Below are 23239 nucleotides of genomic sequence, written 5' to 3' on the forward strand. Positions count from 1 at the left end.
GTCGGCAGCCCTGAAAATGGTTTTCCGTGGTTTCCCATTTTCACACCAGGCAAATGCTGGGGCTGTACCTTAATTAAGGCCACGGCCGCTTCCTTCCCACTCATAGCCTTTCCTATCCCATCGTCGCCATAAGACCTACCTGTGTCGGTGCGACGTAAAGCAACTAGCAAAAAACAAAACAAAAAAAACGCCTGAACAAAATTAGTTTAGAAGAAGGATATAAAATCAGCAATTCTTGGATGCTTATCATACATAGATTAAGAGATCTACCTTAACTAAGAAGCAATATATTGCATAAGATATTACTTTATCTGAGTCTGCAGAAGTCCTGAGGAAATTGCTGAATGGTATGGACATAGCCTTGGAGAACGAGTACAAATCTGAAACAAAGTTATGGAGTGCAGTCGAACAAAGTCGGGTGATCCTCGAAATATTAGATTGGGAAATAGACTTAAAAGAAGGAAATGAATATTGTTACTTTGGTAGTAAATTACCTAACAGTGACTGAAGTAAGGAGGACATAAAATGCAGATTAGCACAAGCAAGGAAGGCCTTTAAGAAAATAAATTAGCTCACTTTGTTTTCGAGGACTTTCTTCTGGAGCGTGGCATTACATGGAGGTCGAACATGGACAATAACTAACTCAGAAAGAACAGAGATAGAAGCTTTTGAAACGTGGTGTAGCAGAAGAACGCTGAAAGTAAAGTAAATTCTTGTCCTTATCCCGAGGTGGTGCAGTTCTTTTCGGACATCCCTCAATGGAGGTGAGCTTCATTTACCTATTTAACCACTCAAATCAGTGAGCTGTTTCTAGTTAACATTACTGTTTTCATAGTGATTTCACAAAATTTCTAATTTTTCTCATAAGGAAAGTGCCTTACTTTTTGTATTGATTATTGCAGACAAGCTTCATTACACTAAACATCATTGAAAGGCAATTTTAGAACTGTCCAGATAAACCAGTAAGAGATGTGATGGAAAGGTTCCTTCTCTTACTTTCTTGTCCATGATTTTTAAATTGTTAACAGCTCATTTCCTAAACTGGCCTCCCCTTATCTCTACAGTATTAGTCCATTTGTGTTTGTACGCACTGCAGAATCTCTATGGCGAGAATAAGCTGCAAGTGAAGTTTTCTTCAGGCCCGTAGGTACACTTGCAACGAGGGAGTCAAATTTTCTATTTTTTTCTGTAGTTCATTAAAAATCAACAGAATAATGTTCCTTCAAAAAAGTGTGCATTAAACGTCAGCAAAGCCTGATATAATAGGGTATTTTGTAATCGGTTCCTGTGGGAATTATCTAGGGACTGGGCGAAAAGTGTGTAGTACCTGGGATAGGGTATTGAACAGTTTTACTGTATTTACATAATTATAAACTATACCGCTATGCAAAATACAGTAACAATTAATTTTTTTATAGCTCTATGCAGTCTTCTCATATTTTATCAAACTCAAAAAGTATGCTCTTAATTATTATACAGAGCCAGTTAATATTCCATCATACAGTTCATTGTAGCCTTTATACTGTATGTGCTACCTTTGCACGGTCAAAATATCACAACCGTAACATTAATCAGGAAATATGTACACTGTACTGTTCACTGAAAGAAATCTGTTCTGCACGCAAATAATAAAAGCAGAGCCCTCTTTTTGTGGTTACTTTCTAGAGAATTTGTATTGAGTTAGGCTGATTCTCCACGAGCAGGTAAAACGCCGCTGTTCGCCCGCCTGACCGCTCAAACTTTTTGCCTATTCTACACGAGCGGTTGAATTGGCGCCTGTAAACAGCGCTAAAAACGCCGGCGACACGCACAGCCATTCTCCACCAGCGATAATCCTGCCATACTATAATGAGTAATAATAATAATAATAACTTAAATGTTTCCACCTTTTCAATACAATATATTCACAAATTTACAAAATTATACGGTACTAGTTTCGACCCATCTAGGGGTCATCATCAGCCGTATTGGAGCAAAGATCATTTGTGGCGAAAACCTAAGACAATATTATTTTAAAGAATAACAAGTGAAATGAGATGTTATGGTAATAGTTAATAATACAAGGAATATACATAATAAGAGGTTTTTAACAAAGAATAAAGTATAAATGGGGTGTTGTAAAAATTATAATCATGGAAATCAGTAAGTTCTTGTATTGAAATGAAATATGGCTTAGGAAGAGGGCTTAAGGTGGGGCTGAAGGGTGCAGGAGAAAGTGTAATTGTCTTGGAAAAGTACCTTTGATTAAATTTAGGATTGAGTTTAGGTTGGCTGCATTATTGTTTCTGAGGAAAGTGATAAATAGATCGAAGAGTATGTTGGGTTTCTCTGAGATTTCATTGAGATTGTGACCCTTCAGCCCCACCTTAAGCCCTCTTCCTAAGCCATATTTCATTTCAATACAAGAACTTACTGATTTCCATGATTATAATTTTTACAACACCCCATTTATACTTTATTCTTTGTTAAAAACCTCTTATTATGTATATTCCTTGTATTATTAACTATTACCATAACATCTCATTTCACTTGTTATTCTTTAAAATAATATTGTCTTAGGATTTCGCCACAAATGATCTTTGCTCCAATACGGCTGATGATGACCCCTAGATGGGTCGAAACTAGTACCGTATAATTTTGTAAATTTGTGAATATATTGTATTGAAAAGGTGGAAACATTTAAGTTATTATTATTATTATTACTTATATATTGTTCAATACGGACCAAAAACATGAAATTCATAACCATCAATACTATAATGATGGATGTCGTACAAATAGGTTGTGTTGTCGGAGCTGTTAAAAAAGAAACCTGGTAAGAAAAGACGTTGGTGGACTCACCCTGCGTTATCGAATCGGCTCACCACTGGACAATTTCATTGAACGTTTTGCGAACACAGGAGCTATCTGGAAATATTTTTTCCAATATTATAGAATGTCAGTTGCTTCATTCGATGATCTGTTTAAACTTATTAAGGTTCATATTACTAAACGAATGAAATGGTAGTTTCGGGGAAGGCCTGAAATTTAATTCTCAAATATTTATATTATTAGTGGTCTTATCGATAGATATTACATAACTCAAGTTATATAAAATTAAATTTCCGATCATTTATGTCTCATACATGTTTACCGTACCGGCTATGATATGGGAGACATTCATGAATTTGTATTTTTGTTGCTAAGTCCATATCAACGCCGAACCAGAAGGAAATGGGTTAACAGAATATAATGAAAATCGATACATAGAGTCGGGGAATAAGAAACTACAGTCTAAGCTATAAACAATTTTATTCACCCTGGATGAAATTGTAGTTCAGGGAAAGGCACCTAATTTTTTTTTTTAAATACCTACAATAAGTTATTGGTCCTATCGAAAAGTACTGCATAACAAATGTTAGAGAGAATACAATTTACGATCATTTATGTTTTATTGCCAACGGTCGTAGCCGTGTTGGAAACACCGGATCCCGTGAGATCTCCGAATTTAAGCAACATTGGGAGTGGTCAAGATTTGGATGGGTTGCCACGCGCTGTTGGTCGGGGGTAAGGGAATGGAGGAGCGGAAAGGAACTGGCCACCTACCGCGCGTAAACTCCGGCTCAGGCACACCTCTGCGGAGGTTCGGACCTGCCTTCTGGCAGAATACACCCTTACCTCTATGTTTTATTCAGTTTTACCGCACCGACTATGACAAGAGTGGTATTTAGAAAACTGAATGTGAGGCCTTCGATATCGAAAGTGCATAACATTCATCAACAATAACATATTGACCATAGTTAGTTGTGATGTTCTTCTTCTCTTATGCTGCCACTCAAGTCCGATAGATGGGATTACTGCTGCGTACAGAGTATAACAGCCTGACTGAATATTGGCGGGAAATAGCTGGGGAGTTAGAAAACTTTCTTCTTTAGCATTCCATTCCTCTGGTTCATACATATGTAACACACTGGTTCATCATAGTATTCCAGCCATTCGATCCCTACTCTGACGCGCTGTTTTGAATGAGCAATGTGCACATTTAAGGCAGAGGCTCGCTTAGTAGTAGTAGTAGTAGTAATTTCGTGTGGCTATTTCTAGCCGAGTGCAGCCCTTGTAAGGCAGACCCTCCGATGAGGGTGGGCGGCATCTGTCATGTGTAGGTAACTGCGTGTTATTGTGGTGGAGGATAGTGTTATGTGTGGTGTGTGAGTTGCAGGGATGTTGGGGACAGCACAAACACCCAGCCCCCAGGCCAATGGAATTAACCAATGAAGGTTAAAATTCCCGACCCGGCCGGGAATCGAACCCGGGACCCTCTGAACCGAAGGCCAGTACGCTAACCATTCAGCCAACGAGTCGGACTACTAGTAGTAGTAGTAGTAGTAGTAGTATGACCTGGTCTAGAATTACAATTTAGGTCTACTCCAAGTTATAGCACCACAATTCACTAAATTAACTCAAAATTCAACCCTGAAAAGAGCCGTTTCTTAAGAAAAGCTTCTTCCGCTTCACTTTTATTAAATCTATATTCATTTTATTCCAAATTATCAGTGAAGAGGGGCTTTCTCCTCTGGCTTTGAAGAAGAATTTGCTTCCAAGTCAGATAGTTTCTTCCCCCGCCAGTGTAGTGAATTGAGATTTTCCGATTCATCGTGTATTCCTAGGAAACAGAGTAGTAAAATGAGATAGTTTTTGCCCTGGGACTCTCCACTATTCCACCCCTCCGCCGAAAAAAAGACGAAGAGTGTTCATGGATCACGGCTGTCTGCGGCTTGGTCACTCCAGCTCTGAAAATTTGGATTGTTAGATCGGAAGCGTAGTACTGTTCGTTAAAATCGAGAAAATGTGTGGTTTTTCATTTGATCGAGTGTTTTACATGACAACATTGATTTTAATCGTGCCACTCCTACTGACCCATTGTAATGACCTATGTTCATTTCAGTTGGGAAAATGGTCTTTCTGAGGATGTAAAAAGGCAGGTGGAGATTGAGTGTCTGCCATTATAATGTTCCCCATCTTGATTGTGACTGATGGTAGCCAAGCGGGCCTACCGTTACAACGAATATTCCCTAACCCAGTCTTCATATGAAAAAAAGACGTTTGGTGACTTCCCCATCGCGTTTCTAGGGCAATGTTAAGATCTATGGAATTTAATACAATCTTGCTCACAAAGTGTACACTATCTAACCTAGAATTCTGTATACAATGTAGAATTCCGTAGCGAAGCACGGGTACATCAGCTAGCAAAGAATATACTACACTTCAGGCAGTTCCTATCGTGCGACAGAGGCGGGTGAACTGCTCACTGCCGCCACGTGGAGTATGACTCGCTGTTCTACCGCTAGCGGGAATGACGCCTCTGCTGGCGTTAGACCCGCCTGCCCGCTCATGGACGCGTCCACCCGCGGCGTGCAAACCGCCCGTGTAGACAGCTCTACAAATACCCCATAGTTCTGTTCCACAAGCGGGTTTGTAGCGGGCGAACAGCGGCGTTTTACCTGCTCGTGGAGAATCAGCCTAAGAAGTGTAATATATTCCTTGTAAATGGATCTTATTCTAATAGATTAACCTTTTGAACATTATAATTTTGTAATCATAAATTTTGTATTAGATCAGTCGATATTGATTTGTCAAACACTTTTCACAGATTCCTCAGTCAAATGAAGGCAAGGACTGGTTCTGGTACGTGGATAAGTCTGTGAGTTTAGACCAGCTGGAACAACTGACGTCGGAGTTCCTTGTTATCTTTGACAAATGTCCCACCAAGTTGAAACACAAGATCAAGAGTATCAGTGCCACCCAAAATACTACAATGCCCCAGAGCATATCAGCAAGTCCTTTCGTAAGTGATATTATTTGACCTTACATACTCTTGTGATTAACCTTTTAAGTGCTGAGTTACCAGTTGACTGTTTGGTACCTCAGTGCTGAGTTTTTTCATTTGTATGTAACATTTTTTGTAGAAGCCTCAATTTTTAACTTATCAGTGGGGTGATTAGCTTGGTTGTTTATAAATCTAAATGCAAATGGAAAATCCTACACTTATGTTCAATATTATTTTGAGAGAAAACAAAATTACACGTGCCCATACATGCATTATCTTTATACAAAGTAAAGACCCCAAAATAATATTATTTCCTAAAATCTGTAGGCAACTAATACATCATGTAACTTCTAAAAGTATATAAGTTGATATTTTAAAATACTTTCCAAACCTGGAATGTGGTGATAGTTATATATTTTCTACTGGTTGTTTGTGATGCCGATTTGTTCAACTATCTGCACCAACTCCACTGGCACACAAGTTTCTAAAAATAAATGATTTTCGGGTTGTCATCAAACACTACTTGGCCCTCAGAGCCTGTCACAGTTACCTGAAACTCTGGGGAAAAAAAGTAATCCATCCACCACGAAATTAGCGATAAAATAGCTTTTGTACTCACCGTGTTTTTCTTTCGTTTAGGAGGAGGCTCTGTTTCTCTCTCGGATATAATATTTTTTGGCACTCTCTCTATCACTCTCACTTTCAAAATCGCTTAACAATTCCTTAAAATGATTATCTCCATCATCACTTTCCGCTGTAGTTAATAACTGAAAGATCCTGTGATCCGAAATGACATCGCTGCAAGAGATACTAAATTGTTGTTCCGCCATGTTTGTTTACATTGCAAATGAACTCCACAGACGTCTACAAAAAGCTCTGTAAGTTACTTCCCGAAGCTATAATCTCTGATCAGTTAGTTCTACATAATGCCCAACAGATGGCATAACATGTCAGAGATCAAATTCGCTCTCCAAAGTGAACCGGGAAACTCAGAAAAATTAAAATTCTCGCACACCGTCTATAGACGTGTGTAGCACTGGTGGACCGGCCGCGTCAGCCCGTCTATAGGCGGGTGTAGCACTCATCGGGTTAATAAATACCTCATTAATTTTTTTCTGTGTTTTTCCCAGTGGGGAAGTGCAGTGTAGCTAATGTTTTTTAATTAATGCTTTATTATAGGTTGTAATCCTAAAGTAGCACTTTTGGGGATGGTTAGAATTTAGCTGTGGCCTAGGGATACCAGTTGCTGCGGAATAGAAGTGGGCATCTCAGACATATTCTGAGTCGTGGCCCTCCTTGTGCTCAGGCAGCTAGGACTATACAATCCACCAGTGACCCCTAACCTCTTAGAGGAGTGATCTTCACTGGGACTATGTGTAAGTAGGGTAGCATCGTGCTTCACATATGGGAGTAAGCGAGTCCCACTTACATTTGACACGCAAGGGATTCCTTGGAAACAACTTGACGAACGAAGTGGAATTCGATGGGGAGCTGTCAATATTAATGGGGCTTATGGAAGAAAGAATAGAACTGGCTGAGTCAGCAAATATATTTCTTCTGTGTGTATAGAGAGTTAATGATATTCATGTAACAGGAGGTAACGAGGAAGAAATAAGAGATTATACTCTTAACAGGTGTTAGGGAAGGGCAGAGTGCAGGGCAAGACCGTTCATCAGGAATACTATTCCATGCAACATAGTTTCTGTTAGCACGTAAATGAGTGAATTATGTGGGCAGATTTAACTGTTCAAGGTATTAGGAGGAGAATTGTCTCAGTCTGTTTGCCATATGCAGGTGCAGATGAGGTTGAAGTTGATAAGTTTTACAAAGCACTGAATGGTGACATTGTGAGGGTCAACAGCAAGGATAGGATAGTGCTAATGGGTGATTTCACTGCAAGAGTTGACAATAGAGTTGAAGGTTATGAAAAGATACAGTAATGGATAAATGTGGGGAAGATATTGAAGTTAATGGGAATGGGAAGCGTTCACTGAACTTGTGTGTTAGTATGGGATTAGCAGTTACAAATATATTCTTTAAGCATGAGGTATCTGATCTGTAGTGAACCAAGTATCTCCTAGTCCTAGGATAAAGTGAAATTATCTGCAGAAGAATAAGGGTAGAAATGGAACTAAAGGAACTGAATAGTACAAATGTTGGTCCATGGATATGATTAGTGAAAAGTGCCAAACAATAGACAGTAAGCAGTTTCAGGATGTAGGAAAAGAATGAGAATGGGTAGCATACAGGGATGCTGTAATAGAAATAGCAAGGGAATCCCTAGGAACAACTGTGTGTAAAGATGGGAAAAAGCGAACATCTTCGTGGAATGATAAAGTGAGAGCAGCCTGAAAAGTTAAAACGGAGGTTTATCAGAAATTGGTCCAAACAAGGACTGATGGAGACAATGCATTGTATGTAATGAAAGAAACAGAGCAAAACAAATAATTGTTGAATCAAAGAAGAAGTCATCCGAAGATTTCAGTAATAACCTGGAAAGGCTAGGTTAGGCAGCAGGAATCCTTTCTGGATAGTAATAAGGAATCTTAGACAGGGAGTGAAGAAGGAACTGAATAGTACGAAGGTTGGAAATTAAATAGTGGCAACTATTTATTTACAACAGATACAAAAGAGTTACATGTTAGCAACCTGTACTGTCCTTTAATGTAGTCACCAGCGTTGTGTATAACTCGTTGCCAGCGATGTGGAAGTTGTAGTATACCTTTAGCAGAGCCTGTTCTGTTGATGGTGCGAATGGAGCGGTCTACTGCCTGTCGAATCTCTGCAACAGTTCTGAAGTGAATGTCTGGTTTCAGTCACTGTCCAGTAACGCAGCAAGAGCATGCACTTCTTTTTCACTCATAGGACGACCTGCCTGATGATGTACGCCACAGTTTGCCGACCATCGTTGAGGCTTTTACCCAACGTGCCACTGTTCTGTAAGGCAATGCACATTCCCCGCAAGCCTCTTGAAGTCCTTGACGACACTGTCGTGCTGTACGACCTCTGGCACTTTCAATCTTGATCCAACTTTGTTGTTGCTGTTTGGAAAACATAGTGACAACATTACGTTAGACTGCTAGCTCACACGTGACTGTGTTTCTCTCGCTTGTGCGCACGCAGGTGATGTGGGAAGGGTGAGTCCATTTGTTCTGAAGTAAGGTAGGTATGTAACCAACGTTTGCTATCAGCGACAATATTAGATTCCGTTGCATGGCATCTCCACAGCAGTGTTGCCACTATTTTAAGTTTCGACCCTCTTATTTTCATTATTATTATTATTATTATTTATTATTATTATTACAACTACCCCCATGCGGAGGCTGTCACAAGGACAAAGTATGTCGGCTACGCAGTATTTTGTCTTCTAAGTTACAGTTGACTTTGCTAGTGTGCCAGGTAGAAGATTCACCAAAAGGCTCAGGAATAGATTTGCGATACAGTTCTTCAGATGTTATATAGATGATTGCGGAGTATCAGGTGAACTCACAATAGATCACAGGGAATCACTCAACAGGTAGAAGAAATATTTTGAAAAACTGCTCAACGTAAAGGGAATCACAGAGGGGCTCTCAAGATCAGATTTTTAGTATGCGCCAGGTAACTCAAAACGGTTACGAATTGAATAGACAGTTATGTTTATGTTTCATAGATATAGAGAAGGCATATGACAGAATACCAAGGGAACAGGTGTTCACTTTACTAGAAGATTAGGGAATTAAGGGTAGATAATTAAAAGCAATGAAAGGCATTCATGTTGACAGTTGGGCTGCGATGAGAATTATTGGTAGAATGAGTTCTTGGTTCAAGGCTGTAATCTTTCACCTTTGATATTTGATTCATGTTTCTTTTGATATTCATTACAAATGTTGGTACATATAATTCATTGTATACTGTATGTATTATTGAATACATATACATTGAATTATTTATTTGCTTACTTCATATGTTGCCATGTCATTGCGAGACTACAATATCTACATAAATCATGTTACAGCTAAACCTCGTTAAGACTTTTCTGCAGGGGGGGGAAAAAAAAAAAAAAACAACACGTGTTGAACGAGAAAACACACTAATGAATATACAAATAAAAACTATCCAGCAGGTATATGGAAGTGCTAGATACAATTTTTTTTTTGACATGAGGGCATTTTACGTAGTGTATCCGCGGGTACAGTGAAAACTATAGGCCTACTTACCATTTCTAAAGATGAGAGGGAAGTATTAAAAGGTGTGAAAAACACGCGAGGACAAATAGGAAAACCTTTTTTCCGATGAGGATTCTAAAATGACAAGTATACTGAGGGTATGGAAGAACACCAGACAACAAATATGAAAACCTGCACAAGGGCCAAGAAAAGTATTATTGCAGATCACTCTCTTTCTAAAACAAATGTAAGTAGAATCCTTTATTTCTGAGCAGTGGGTTACAATGGAACCTCGATTCTCCGTTTTTGGAGGGACCCTGGAAAAAATGCCTACCACACGGGAAAACGGAAAATCCGGAAACGAATGAATCGTCAACAATTTGGCTAGACATCACAAAGAAAAGAAATATGTATACTTATAATCTTACAAACACCCCTAAACCAAACGAAACCAAACTACAGCCCCAATGGCCCTTCCACCCACCAAGAGACCGCTGTTCGGTCCGAAGGCTTGCAGATTACGAGGTGACGCATGGTCAGTGTGACGAATCCTCTCGGCCGTTATTCCTGGCTCTCTAGACCGGGGTCGCCATCTCACCATTAAATAGCTCCTCAATTAAAGGTAATCTTAGAATGAATGAACCTGGAACCAGCCCTCATATCGAGATAAAAATGCCTGACCTGGCCGGCAATCGAACCCGGGCCCTCTAGGTGAGAGGCAGGCAAGTTCGACCACGGGGCCGGCTTCAAACATTAAATACCGGTACGCGACTTAAAGATCTCAAAACTTTACATTCAGTTTTACCGGGGAAACTTCGTCAGTTTCCTCTGCAAACTTCTTTCAGTTCAGCAACTTTGATCTGCCAAGCCAAACAACAATCGACCACAAGTTGTTTTTAATTCTCTAATCTAATGAAATAAACCACGTTGGATAAAAAGACACCCAACATGATGGCGAAATCCCATTTTTTTTAAATCTTCCATTGTAATTTGGTCACCAGTATACTGTTCGTAGTCATTTTATGGAAATCTTATACCGCGTAATTTAGGCCTACATCGACTTTTAAAGATTATGTTGAACTCGAGAATATGGTTTTGAATGATGAAAGTATCGATTCTCAAGTTCTGGAATGCATTATATTCAATTCTGCCTGTCACTAATCACAATCAAATTGGAAAGAGAAAAAAATAACATCAAAACTTCCGAAATTACGGTTATTCGCGACCTTGAGCTTAGCTGGAAAGCGTGCTCGCTGTACAAGTCAGTACGAGTGCGAAATGCAAAGTTTTTAAATGTAACGTGCGCAAATAAAACAACTGCAGTTTTTATAACATTTTAACACACAAACATGAAATTCCCCGTCTTATAGGACCAAAACAGTAATAGGCAATCCCAAAACCTCCCATGGCTTTATGTATGTAAGGTGCAACATCTATTCTGGTCTCGATAACACAATCGTATACCGTAGGATAATATTAAAATACTAAATTTGTGTTAAGAAAGAGCAGTTTCGATTCCTGCCTGAAAGCTCAGTGACTATACAGTGCCCTGTGAGAAGTGCCGAAATCCTGTTCGGCGATACACTCGACAAAATTAAAAAATAAACCTGTAACCCCGGACAATAATGTAGACGTTTTGCAAGTACGAACATTTGACGAAACTCATTCCGTCTTCAAGTAGAACTGTCGAAATGCGCTCTGTCTCCTTCCAATTGTTGTGGACACTCTGATTTCGATTCTCTAAAACAATACCACCTGAATGCACCGATCGATTTTCTGGTATAGTACTTTCTCAAATTACCGCAATGACGGGACGTTAACACCAAAATCCGTAAGTATGCTGTAGGCGACCTTTCGTGAGATACAGTTACTTGAAAAACGCGTGATCGGGGATTTAGCGTTGATGGGACTGAAATTTCTGGATGGTTGATACGGAAAATCGTTTCTTCGAGGAACGGAAATTGTGGGATTTTTTCAACATGATTTAATTAGGATGCTCGCGGGACCACGTAATTTGAACGGATAATACGGGAAAACGTTGTTTCCGGGAACGTATAATCGAGGTTCTACTGTATTTAACATTATTTTCTGGTCACACTCATAGACGATGAATTGGAGGTTACATTCGACCGGGTGTAACTGCAATCTGCGAGTAAATTTTGGCCGCCGTTTTGAATCAAATGAAACTTCGACCAACTCGAAGGTGCGAGTTTCAACATTTGTGACCTCTGCATGCTTATGTCAGTCCACACTTTGACATATTTTAATTTTGACTTCATTATTAAGGAATTTCACAATACTTTCTGTATGCATAACTGGGCTATCACAAGACAAATATGCACCATGCTAGTCCATTTCTCATGGTTATGTTCCTAATCCAGACATGAGCTACCGTATCCCGTAACAAATATTTACCACGGTTCACTGTACCACTCAACACAAAGTACAACCTTCTGAATGAAATGTGAAATAGAAGCACGAACAGGCTCACTCTGCTATTCAGCGATCTCGCTGTTAACCGGCAAGCAAAACTGAACCTTCCTGAGGCTAACGACTTGCTCCCCGAAAGTGCACCTTATCCTTTGAAGTTTAAGTAGGCCTTTTCCTGTAATCATGCAGCTGTGGTTACGGCTTTTACCCAGAAATCACGTTGGGCTGATCACTTAGATGTTAGGCCGCTTTAAACAGCAAGCAACACAAGGAAAGCACGTTTCTTTCACAAGGGATATCAAATACAGTAACATTTTCAGGTCTAGGAAAAATGTGATCTTACTAAGCGGTAATAGTGAAAATTTGTGTCGTGATAAGCAAGGTATTTTTATATAGATTTAATATGATGAGTATCGGGACTGAATTTACGACGTGCTAAGCGGGAAATGTGTTAATGAGGAATGTACTAACGAGGTTTCACTGTATTAAGAAAAAGGGGCTCGAAGTTTTGTAAAGATTCTAAACCATGCCCATGCAAAACCACGACTTGCAGATAATGTGGTCTCTCACAGAAGATAAAAGAATTCTCCTTCAATTTCGGGTGTAAATCTGATGCCTCTGCAGATGCTGCTGTTTTGTCCGGAATATCTTTATGACTCCAACGTAAAACAAATTTATTTCACTTCAACAGCTGAATGTTACAAACTTAACAATTTTTCATTGAAGATAAAAGACATCAAGTGACGTAAAAGAAAAAAAGCTAAAAACTTGCGCTTATTTTGGTTTTGCACTGGCATGGCAATAAATGTGGGTGTTTAATAGTTAGATTGTGTTTTTTAAGTTTCTTTTTGTTGCTGAGCATAAAAGTATCTATCATTAAACTTGTCTTTGGTCATCTATTGCAAACAATTTCACTAAGTGCTTCTGAGTTTTGTTTACACTATTGCTGTGTTCTGAGTTATGAGATACTGTAACTATTAATTCTGTAGAAACCCTCAGGATAGTGATTTTGGAAAGTATTTAGTGTTTCAAGGAATTTTGAAGTTTGTAGGTTCTTTTTGTGATTCGCGATCCTATAGTGAAGTGCTGATGCTAGTAGAGGTCTTTTTGAGTTTAGAACGATACATTCATAATTTGAAGTGCCTTACCTTTTTAATGTTTCTGGCTGAGAGATTAGAAGCTTGATTGGTTCCTTCGTATGGAATCCTCCCATCATGTTTTCCAGAACATTTTCGAAACTTGCTTTGTGTTCCTCACTAGGTGTACGTGACACAAATATCGTACATTTCCACTATTATTACTTTACCTATGTCCTCGGACCATATGAACTACGCTTCTTCTGCTCCCAAATGTACCCAAACCCGTCTTTCGTAAGATTGCCTCACTCCCAGGCTTGCTACAAACTCCAACTCAATGTAGAATATTCCAGACCTCTACTTTTAAAAATGTTCTTTCTTTTACATAACATTATTTGTTCCCAACACCATTATTTATGAATTATACAGGTTCTCCTGTAATATCCCATTATATTACATGTATTCCATATATGTGCTACTCCTCATATCACAGGCTTTGTACCTTGGAGGTCACGCATTCGAACACCGTTCGAGTCTGTTTGCTCGCTCCTTCATATGCAGGAGGCATGTCGCGAACCCCGTTCACGACAGGTGTGTACATCCCAAAAATATAAAGTTGTCTATTATCCAGAATTTTATGTTTCTTTGTACCTTACAAATTTTTCTTTGAGGAGTATGATACTCCCCATTCCATCATTTCTAAACTGTCTCTATGACAAACACTCCAGTTCCTTGAGAAAATTTCTAAATCCATAATATCACTTCTCAGCCATGATTTATTTCCATTAAATTACTTAATGCTATTCCTTTCTTTACAGTACTTCTGCAATTTAACACTAACAATTTTGTGTCATCCTTACTTGATTTCATGCTTTCTATACTGTCATCTCTGCTCCCTAGATCACCCCATTTCCATGAATGTACGTGCACATAACTCTTTTAAACGGAATACTAAGCACTGTAAAATTCGATCTGCCATTGCTCAAACATTAAGAGACTCAGGCCTTACAGTCTTCGAGGAGGTTCGTAGCCTGTCTGTTACAGACAGCACCCATTGAATTGACATAATAGCCTTAAAAGACCACGGAAAGGACTACATAATAGATCTGACGATCAGATTTGAGACATCCAAAACACAACCGAATGAGGTACATGAGGAAAAGAAAACAACATACAAAGAGCACTAGGATAGTTTTGCATTGTGAGTGAACGCTTTAGACTTTTTTCAAAATAATTTCCACCACACTCAATACACTTCTCCATACATCGAAACCAGTCACTGAACCAACTCTGCCACTTTTCTTCGGTTACATTTTCACACTCTTGGTCCCATGCTGCCAGAAGCTCCTCATCGGATGAAAAACGCCTCCCTTTCAGCTTCATCTTCACTTCTGGAAAGAGTGCGAAATCACATGGGGCAAGATCAGGACTGTATGGAGGGTGATCAAGCACAGTCAACCCTGATCTGGCAAGAAAATCCATTGTCACATTAGCACGATGTGCTGGAGCATTGTCGTGATACAAGAGCCAAGTGTTGAGCCGTGACCTTGGACGGAGCTGCTTGAGAGCCTGGATGGCCTGAGGCAGACAAGACTCACTGTACCACTTCGCAGTAACTCTCCTTTGTGTTTCTAGCACGACCCGAGTCAGGATGCTCCGTTTAGTGAAGAATACTGCAATCATCCTTTTCTTCACTGACCTTGACTTTTGCACAGTCACAGGAGTACCCTCATCTTCAAACAGCCACACCTTGTTCTGGGATTTTGTTGGGACATTGTAATAATAAAGCCAAGTTTCGTCACCAGTAACTATGCTATTGACGTTACGCGAAGACCTATTTTCAAACTGTTTTAGCATTTTTTTGCACAATTTCGCTCGATGTGCCCTTTGTTCCTCTGAAAGTGAATGGGGCACCCAAAGGGAACAAACCTTTCTAACATGGAGATGGTCATGTAGAATTGAATGAATAGCTGGTGCTGGGGTGTGGAGGGTCTCTTCTACCTGCCAATATGTCGACCGCCTTTCTTGCTGCAACATTTTCCTCACAACTTCAATGTTGTCCTTAGTCACTGATTCAGACGGTCACCCTGAACGAGGATCGTCCTCAACCCCAAAATTTCCTCTCTGGAACTCTTTGTATCAGCGGAAAATTGTTGTCTGATGTGGACAGTCTTTCCCCAGCACAGGAGTCATTTCCTCCAGGTACTGGTCAACAGTTAATCCACGAGCAAAATTGTAGCGAATAATTGCGCGATAATCACCTTTAGACCACACTGACATCTTAACTTGCTAACATATGAGTAACAACACAGTAAAGGTTTCCACCTATTCAATACAAATATATTCACAAAATCTTAAAAATTACATGGTACTAGTTTCGACCCATCTAGGGTCATCATCAGCCATATCAAAGCAAAGATCACTTTTTGACGAAATCCTAAGAACATGTAAAAATTTTACAGGTTCTGGTCAACAGTTAATCCACGAGCAAAATTGTAGCGGATAATTGCACGATAATCACCTTTAGACCACACTGACATCTTAACTTGCTAACATATGCTAGTTTCGACCCATCTAGGGTCATCATCGGCCATATCAAAGCAAAGATCACTTTTTGACGAAATCCTAAGAACATGTAAAAATTTTACAGGTACTGGTCAACAGTTAATCCACGAGCAAAATTGTAGCGGAACTGGTTGAAATTTAGCACTCAGATGAAATTGTAAACTGGGGCTACGTGTGAATAAAAAATGTTTCACCAACCTGAGAATGCTCCCCAATAATTCTCACTGGTTGGTGATTTGGTTGAATCATCGCCCAATGCAGCACTGGAATCTTTGTTAGTGTCCTCACTACACATACTACTGTCGAATTCTGACTCGGAAAAGGTGGGATCACATTGCAAATCCTAAATGTCAGCATCTCTTGATTCAACACTCAAACCCTTTTCAAGTTGTTCTTCTATCTCTCTATCCATAATCATGGCTTACTCAACACAGAAACACATAACATGAATTAAATTCTTGTCACAAAACTGTAAATTACAAGGAACTCATTGAAAGGCACGTAAACCAACAGCTCACAACACAGAGTAGGGGTGACGTGCGCTTTCTCTGTTGCATAGTCAACCTAATAACCATATGTCACCCCAATGGGGGGGGGGACACAAAAATAGTAACTTTGAACATAAATTATCTTTGATTATCATCTATGAATGAAATCACGAATATCCGTAGCCCACAACAACCTGAAAAATTTCGCATTTCAGCAGTTTACCACGATAAAAACAAATGTACACGTCGACGCTAAAGTGCTAAGTCACCGATTTCAGTAAATCTGAACAAGAGACCCCATGGCACAGGATTTTACTTGGTCTACTGTATATGGAAAGAAAAATTTAGTCTTCTATCATGAATTAATCCAAGATCTTTGTCCTGAGTAACAGCCTTCAGTGGAGTGCCATTTATTTCATATCTGTGAGTAAGCTCATGTTCGTTTAGACTGATCAACATTTTGGCACATTTTTCTGCATTCATTTTCAGTTTCCATCTAGTCACCCAGTCGTAGCACAAGTCCAGAGCATTTTGAATGCTATCACAATGACTGGAGTTCACTATGTTTTTGAAAATGTTTAAATCGTGTCCATATAGTAATATATCAGATGCTCTGTATTTCATCTGTAAGGTCATGTATAAAGAGACAGAACAGCAGAGATGATAAAATTCCTCCTAGTGGGATACCAGATGAGACATTGAGCCATGAGGAGATGAAGCCAGGGAGTACTATTTACTGTTGACAATTGAAAAGATAGTTGTTTATAAGAGTTAAAAGATCGCCATGAATATTATACCTGTAGGTTAGTTTGTATACGAGCAGATTGTGGTTTATGGAATCGACTTTTCTAGCCAAGGCAATATAAATGACATCCAATTGCGTCTTCTTAGAAAATGGTGGGGGTAGCATATTGATTGAAGACATGATTTACCCTCCAAATCTTTCAATTTAATTGGCATATCTAATATGAACAGGTAGCAGGTAGGGACCCTCTTCGGAGGCAGCCCTACCCAGGGAGTGGCGCCCCTGCCTATGTGAGTCCCAGAGCACACTGACCCGGTGTGTAACATCTGGTATGGGTCCCAGCTCAGGGTTACGAGTGAAGACCTCAACGGCATCTACAGCGGAGATGGCAGAAGGGGCATACCCGTAGCGTCTGTACTCCAGAGGAGCGGCTACGAAAGGCGTCTGTCTCCATGTTAGGGGCGGCCTAATTTTGAACCTGGCAGTAGGTATAAAATGCCTATGGGTGTGGCGAGCCCATCGTAACAATAGCCTAAATGTACAAAGCAGATATGGTGCCTCGGAAAAGGTTAGAGCGTCCCCTGCTAAAAGCGACGTGCAGCTCTTCAGGTGCTGGGGGACTGTGAAAAATGGGCAACCAGCACCAAACTACATCAAAATTGCAACAGTAAATGTACTGACACTGATGGGAAAGACAGAAGAACTGGTTGACTTCATGATAGAAAAAGATATAGCCATACTTGGACTGTGCGAGACCAAGAAGAGGGGTACAGGGGAGATCCCTCTGAGTGAAGGATACATTACAGCGGAGGACCTGAAGCAAAAAATGGAGTGGCCATCATACTTAGAAGAGAAATCCAAGAATATGTGGAATATACAAAGTACGTCAGCGATAGCATGATGATGATGAAACTCCAGTTTGAAAATGGCGTGAAAGATCTATTTCAGTTGTATGCCCCACAAACTGGTTGCATAGATGAACATCTAGAGGACTTCTTAGAGGAAGTGGAGAGACAGATAGAAGATAAGGAAGTAATGGGAGATCTAAATGCACAAGTTGGAATGGAAAGACAAGGAAAGGAAGATGTTGTAGGGCCCTTTGGATATGGAAATGTAAATCCAAAAGGCGAGTTGTTGGTGGATTTTTGCATGAGGAACCAAATGATTGTTGGAAACACCTGGTTTAGGAAGAAGAACAGCCAGAAGATTACAAGGTATCGTTGGGGAGACAGACAAACAAAGACCATGATTGATTATATAATCATAGAGAAAGAAAACCGGAATAACCTTGTAGATGTAACAGCCATGCCTGAAGAAGCCTTTGGTGGAGATCATAGAGTTGTGATAGGAAAATTGAAAGTTGGAAAGATTGAAAAACCCCAATTAAGAAGAGAGAAAAGAATTAAAGTATGGAAGTTGAAGGAGAAAAGCATACAAGAAGAATTTCAAAGGGAAATAATACCCTTGGTACCCAGTACAGAGGTGGGGAATGTTAAAGAGGAATGGAAAAGATTTAAAGAAGCACTGGTTGGATGTGCAGAAAAGGTGTGTGGTAGAACATCAGGAAATGTGAAAGACAAAGAAACACACTGGTGGAATGATAGGGTAAAGATTAAAGTGAAGGAAAATAGCATGGAAAGCATGGAAAACATCTAAGACTGAAGAAAGTAGAAGAAAATATGTGGAGGCAAAGAATTTGGCCAAGAAAGTAGTGGAGGAAGAAAAGAGTAAAAGCTGGGCCTTATTCACACGGAAATTGAGAGATGATACACAGGGCAGCAAGAAATTACTGTATGGTATCTTAAGAAACAAAAAGAGAGATCAAGTAAACACCAGATTTGTGAAGGATGAAGGTGGCATAATTTTAACAAAGCCAGAAGAAATAAGAAATTGATGGAGAGAGTACTTTCAGAAGCTGCTGAACATAAGAACAGATGCAGTCATTCAGTGGACGACCAGGAAAGGCAATTAGTTGATGAAGAAATGGATAAAGAAATTACAATGAATGAAATTGAAATGGCAGTAAGAAAGATGAAGAATGGAAAAACTGCTGGAATAGATGAAATTTCAGTGGAGATGATAAAGGCAGCTGGAGCTGTAGGCCTCCAGTGGACATATCGGGCTCTCAGGAATGTCTGGGAGAATAAGGAGGTCCCTGAGGATTGGCAAAAAGGATTAATCATCCCAATTTTCAAGAAAGGTGATAAAGTTTTGAAGAACTACAGGGGAATTACTCTAATATCCCATGTTGCTAAGATAATGGAAAGGATACTGGAAAAAGTTTGAGGGTTGAGAATCAGATACAGGAAAATCAGTTTGGTTTCAGAAGTGGAAGGTCAACAATAGAGCCCATTTTCATTATGAGACAACTAATGAAAAAGCATTGGGAGTAAGTGAATGATATGGTGATGACTAGGGAGCGGATTTTTATGTAATTACATATTTTTTTGCATAAGTTTTAACGCAAGTTACGAAGTTCATTATTCCTATTGTGCATCCCCAAGTGTAAAAAATGAATCTTATTTCACATAAAAACACATATTTTCACATTTTTTAAATGTAAATATATATTTTAAGAACATCTGTAATAAGCACATAAATCGCCAATATTTGTTGATCAATAAAATTTAAAATGCTTCTGTGTTATAAAACAATGCCCATATTTTCATTTTACAATTACGGTATTGTTTTTAATAGTGTATTTAACATAATGTATCTGAAAGTTTCGGCTATTTATTGACTTCCCTCCATAAGTTCTAAAACTTGCTGGTCACTGGCTACGTCGTTACATTTAGACAGCGATTTGATTTGCTGCACAAGATGTTTCCTTGCATGATGTCATTCCAACTCTTTATGAGTCAACCCTCTCGGGTTTTGTTTATAGAATATCAGCGAAAGGCAATCACGGAGAGGTAAGGTGATGTAATTCCGTTACGAAATGGGAGACTCGGAAGAATATTGCCCCACCATTAGGTAGTGGTATTTCATCACTCCTAAGAGTAAGGTTAGCTGTTCGGGTCCATATATCATTCCCGTAGTTGTGTGATTTTGTATGGATTTATAAGAAATATTTCCTTCAGTGTCCGCTGCTATTCTTTTTATTGAAACAGTGATTCACAGTATATGCGTGTGTCGTAACCTGCAAAATAGTGCCAAAAGAGAACTCGAGTACAAGGTCGCGTCTTCAACAATATGTAGTGGAATTTAAAAGCATTTTCACTACCGATGGAAAAGTATTATTTTGCCAACCGTGTGGTAAAACAGTACATGCAGATCAACGTTCTCAAGTAATCCAGCATTTGTCTGGAAATCAGCATACTGCGGCTGCTTCGCGTGTGCGTTCGCGACAGTTACTAATAGCTGAACCAGCTACTTCAAATGCAGGCCCATCTAAATATTCCCAGTATTATTTAGATGTGTGCAGAGCATTTGTTTGCGCCGACATTCCTCTTGGTAAAATAAATAATCCGGGACTGAGAAATTTCCTAACAAAGTACATTAATTTTGAGCCTCCAGACAAATCCACATTAAGGAAAAATTATCTCCCAAAATGTTACGAAGAAACTTTACAGAGAATTCGGGCAGTATGTGATAGCGAAAAACTGTGGGTGAGCATTGACGAAACCACTGATTCAAGTGGCAGAAAAGTAGGAAATGTTGTAGTTGGTGTGTTGAAGAATGACAAAACTGCTTGCGAACATTCTTATTTGGTAGCGTGTAAAGAAATACTTGCTGCAAACCATGTCACTGTAGCTAGATTATTCAATGAAGCCATGCATTTACTTTGGCCAAAAGGTATAAAATACGACCATGTATTGCTTTTCCTTACTGACAGTGCAGCTTACATGAAAAAGGCAGCCGAAGGCCTTTCTGTGAGCTTTCCGAAAATGAAACACGTAACTTGCGTTGTTCATGCTCTACACAGGTTATGTGGAACTGTGCGGGCTCTGTATCCTCAAGTGGATAAATGAGTGTCTAATGGCAAAAACGTCTTCCTAAAAGCACCCTCAAGAATCGATCTCTTCAAAGAGAAGAACCCGGATCTTGCGCTTCCTCCTCTGCCTATTGTTACACGGTGGGGTACCTGGCTTAGCGCTGTGGTATACTACGCAGACAATTTTGAAAGTTTTGCATCCGTTGTGAACGTGCTAGATAAAAACGACGCGTCGTCAAATGAGATTCTTCAAGAGATACTAAAAGACAGCTCTTTGAAAAAAGATTTGGCGTTTATATCTGCCAATCTAAGCTTCTTGTGTAAAACTATAGACATACTTGAAAAATCCACTAACCTGTTGTCCGAAACAGTGAAGGAAGTGCGCGCTGTTGAAAATAAATTAGATTCACTCCCGGCTTTGCAGGTACAGGGACTGTTAAAAGTCAAATATCAAAATTTGTTCAGGAAAAACAGAGGATTTCAAACAATGTGCCAAATTTCTAATGTATCAGAGGATGCTTATGTTGGTGAAATTGATGGCGTTATTGTTGGTGACATTCCTCTCTTTAACTACGCACGTCTGACTTCCTGTGATGTGGAGCGATCGTTTTCGCAGTATAAGGCGTTCTTTAGAGATAATCAGCATGCATTTGTGATGGACAATTTGGAGATGACCTTTGTTGTTCACTGCAATTCTGAGACTACTTCTAGCAACTAATATTCCAGCGTGTGATGGGTGAGTACGAACTGGTACTATGTTTTCAAAAATGATAGGTTGCTTTTGCCATATTTAAACAAATCATTACCTTTAAAAAATAACCATTCATAAATTCTACTCTGGAATATAAAAAATTAATATACCATACAGCACGTTTCCATACACAGACATCATTTTGCCTTAAGGAGCACGTTTGGTAGCACCATATTCTAATACAAAACATTATACTTATTTACTTCTTGAGCGCGAGTAGTTATGTGATATTTAAAGGAAAATAATTTCAATTTTTTATCACATATTTTAAAGTTTTTCAGCACATAAAAAATAAATATTTTTCACATTTTTAGCACATAAAAATCCGCTCCCTAGTGATGACATTCATTGACATTGAAAAGGCATATGACAGTGTCCCCAGGACGAAAGTTTGGGACAGTCTGGTGCAAAAAGGAATTGGACAGGGATTAATAAAAATGATCATGGCATTGTATAAGGAATGTTATAGTTGCGTGCAAACACAAGTTGGCAGGACAAGTTGGTTCAAAATAACTAGTGGGCTGAGACAGGGAAGTGTTCTATCAGCAATCCTGTTTACAATAGTAATGGATGACATCATGAGAACAACAAAAGCAGCATATGGAGGAAGAGAAATGAACACATTGTTATTTGCAGATGATATTGTGATTTGGGGAGAAGACGACATGAAGGTTTTCAAGAACAGTTGAATGTTGTGAATGGGAAGATCGAAGAATGTGGATTGAAAATAAGTGTAGAAAAGAGTAAAACTCTTGTTACGACTAGAAGGGAGAAAGAAGGGAAAGGTCAGATTATTCTTGCAGACAAGCCCTGTAAGGGAAACGTGGAAACGTTTAAATACCTGGGGAGTGAATTAATGGAGAATGCTCGACTGGATGCTGAGATTCGTAAAAGGATTCAAGCTGGGAGTTGTTTCTATCGTAGTGTAAGAAACATGTTATGGGACAAAGATGTGCCAATGGAAGCAAAGGATACTATGTACAAGATGTATTAGGTACCCATAACAACTTATGGAGGAGAAACTTGGACAATGACAAAGAAGGATGAGAGTCGAATACAGGCAGCTGAAATGAAGTTCTTGAGGAGTATGATACAGAAGAGTAGACGAGACAAAATAAGGAATGAGAAAATCCGGGAAGAAATTTTAGTGGAAAAAAATGAATGATAGAATAGAGAAGAGCCGACTAAGATGGTTTGGGCACATAAAGCGAATGAGCGACGAAAGAATGCCAAAAAAGGTGATGGAAATGCAAATCCAAGGAAGGAGAGGCCGTGGACGACCACGATTGAGATGGG

General features: G+C 39.4%; 1 protein-coding gene across 3 annotated transcripts in view; it reads left to right on the forward strand.

Annotated features, from left to right (window-relative positions):
- Nucleotides 1–23239, forward strand: part of CycT (Cyclin T) — a 376049-nt gene that overhangs the window by 251622 nt on the left and 101188 nt on the right. For all 3 annotated transcript variants that reach the window (XM_067147571.2, XM_067147574.2, XM_068227646.1), the window contains one exon: nt 5630–5824. In XM_067147571.2, coding sequence (XP_067003672.2) covers nt 5630–5824 — 195 coding nt within the window. The remainder of the gene's footprint in view (nt 1–5629; nt 5825–23239) is intronic.

Source organism: Anabrus simplex, chromosome 5 (genome assembly GCF_040414725.1).
Source record: "Anabrus simplex isolate iqAnaSimp1 chromosome 5, ASM4041472v1, whole genome shotgun sequence".
NCBI lineage: Eukaryota > Metazoa > Arthropoda > Insecta > Orthoptera > Tettigoniidae > Anabrus > Anabrus simplex.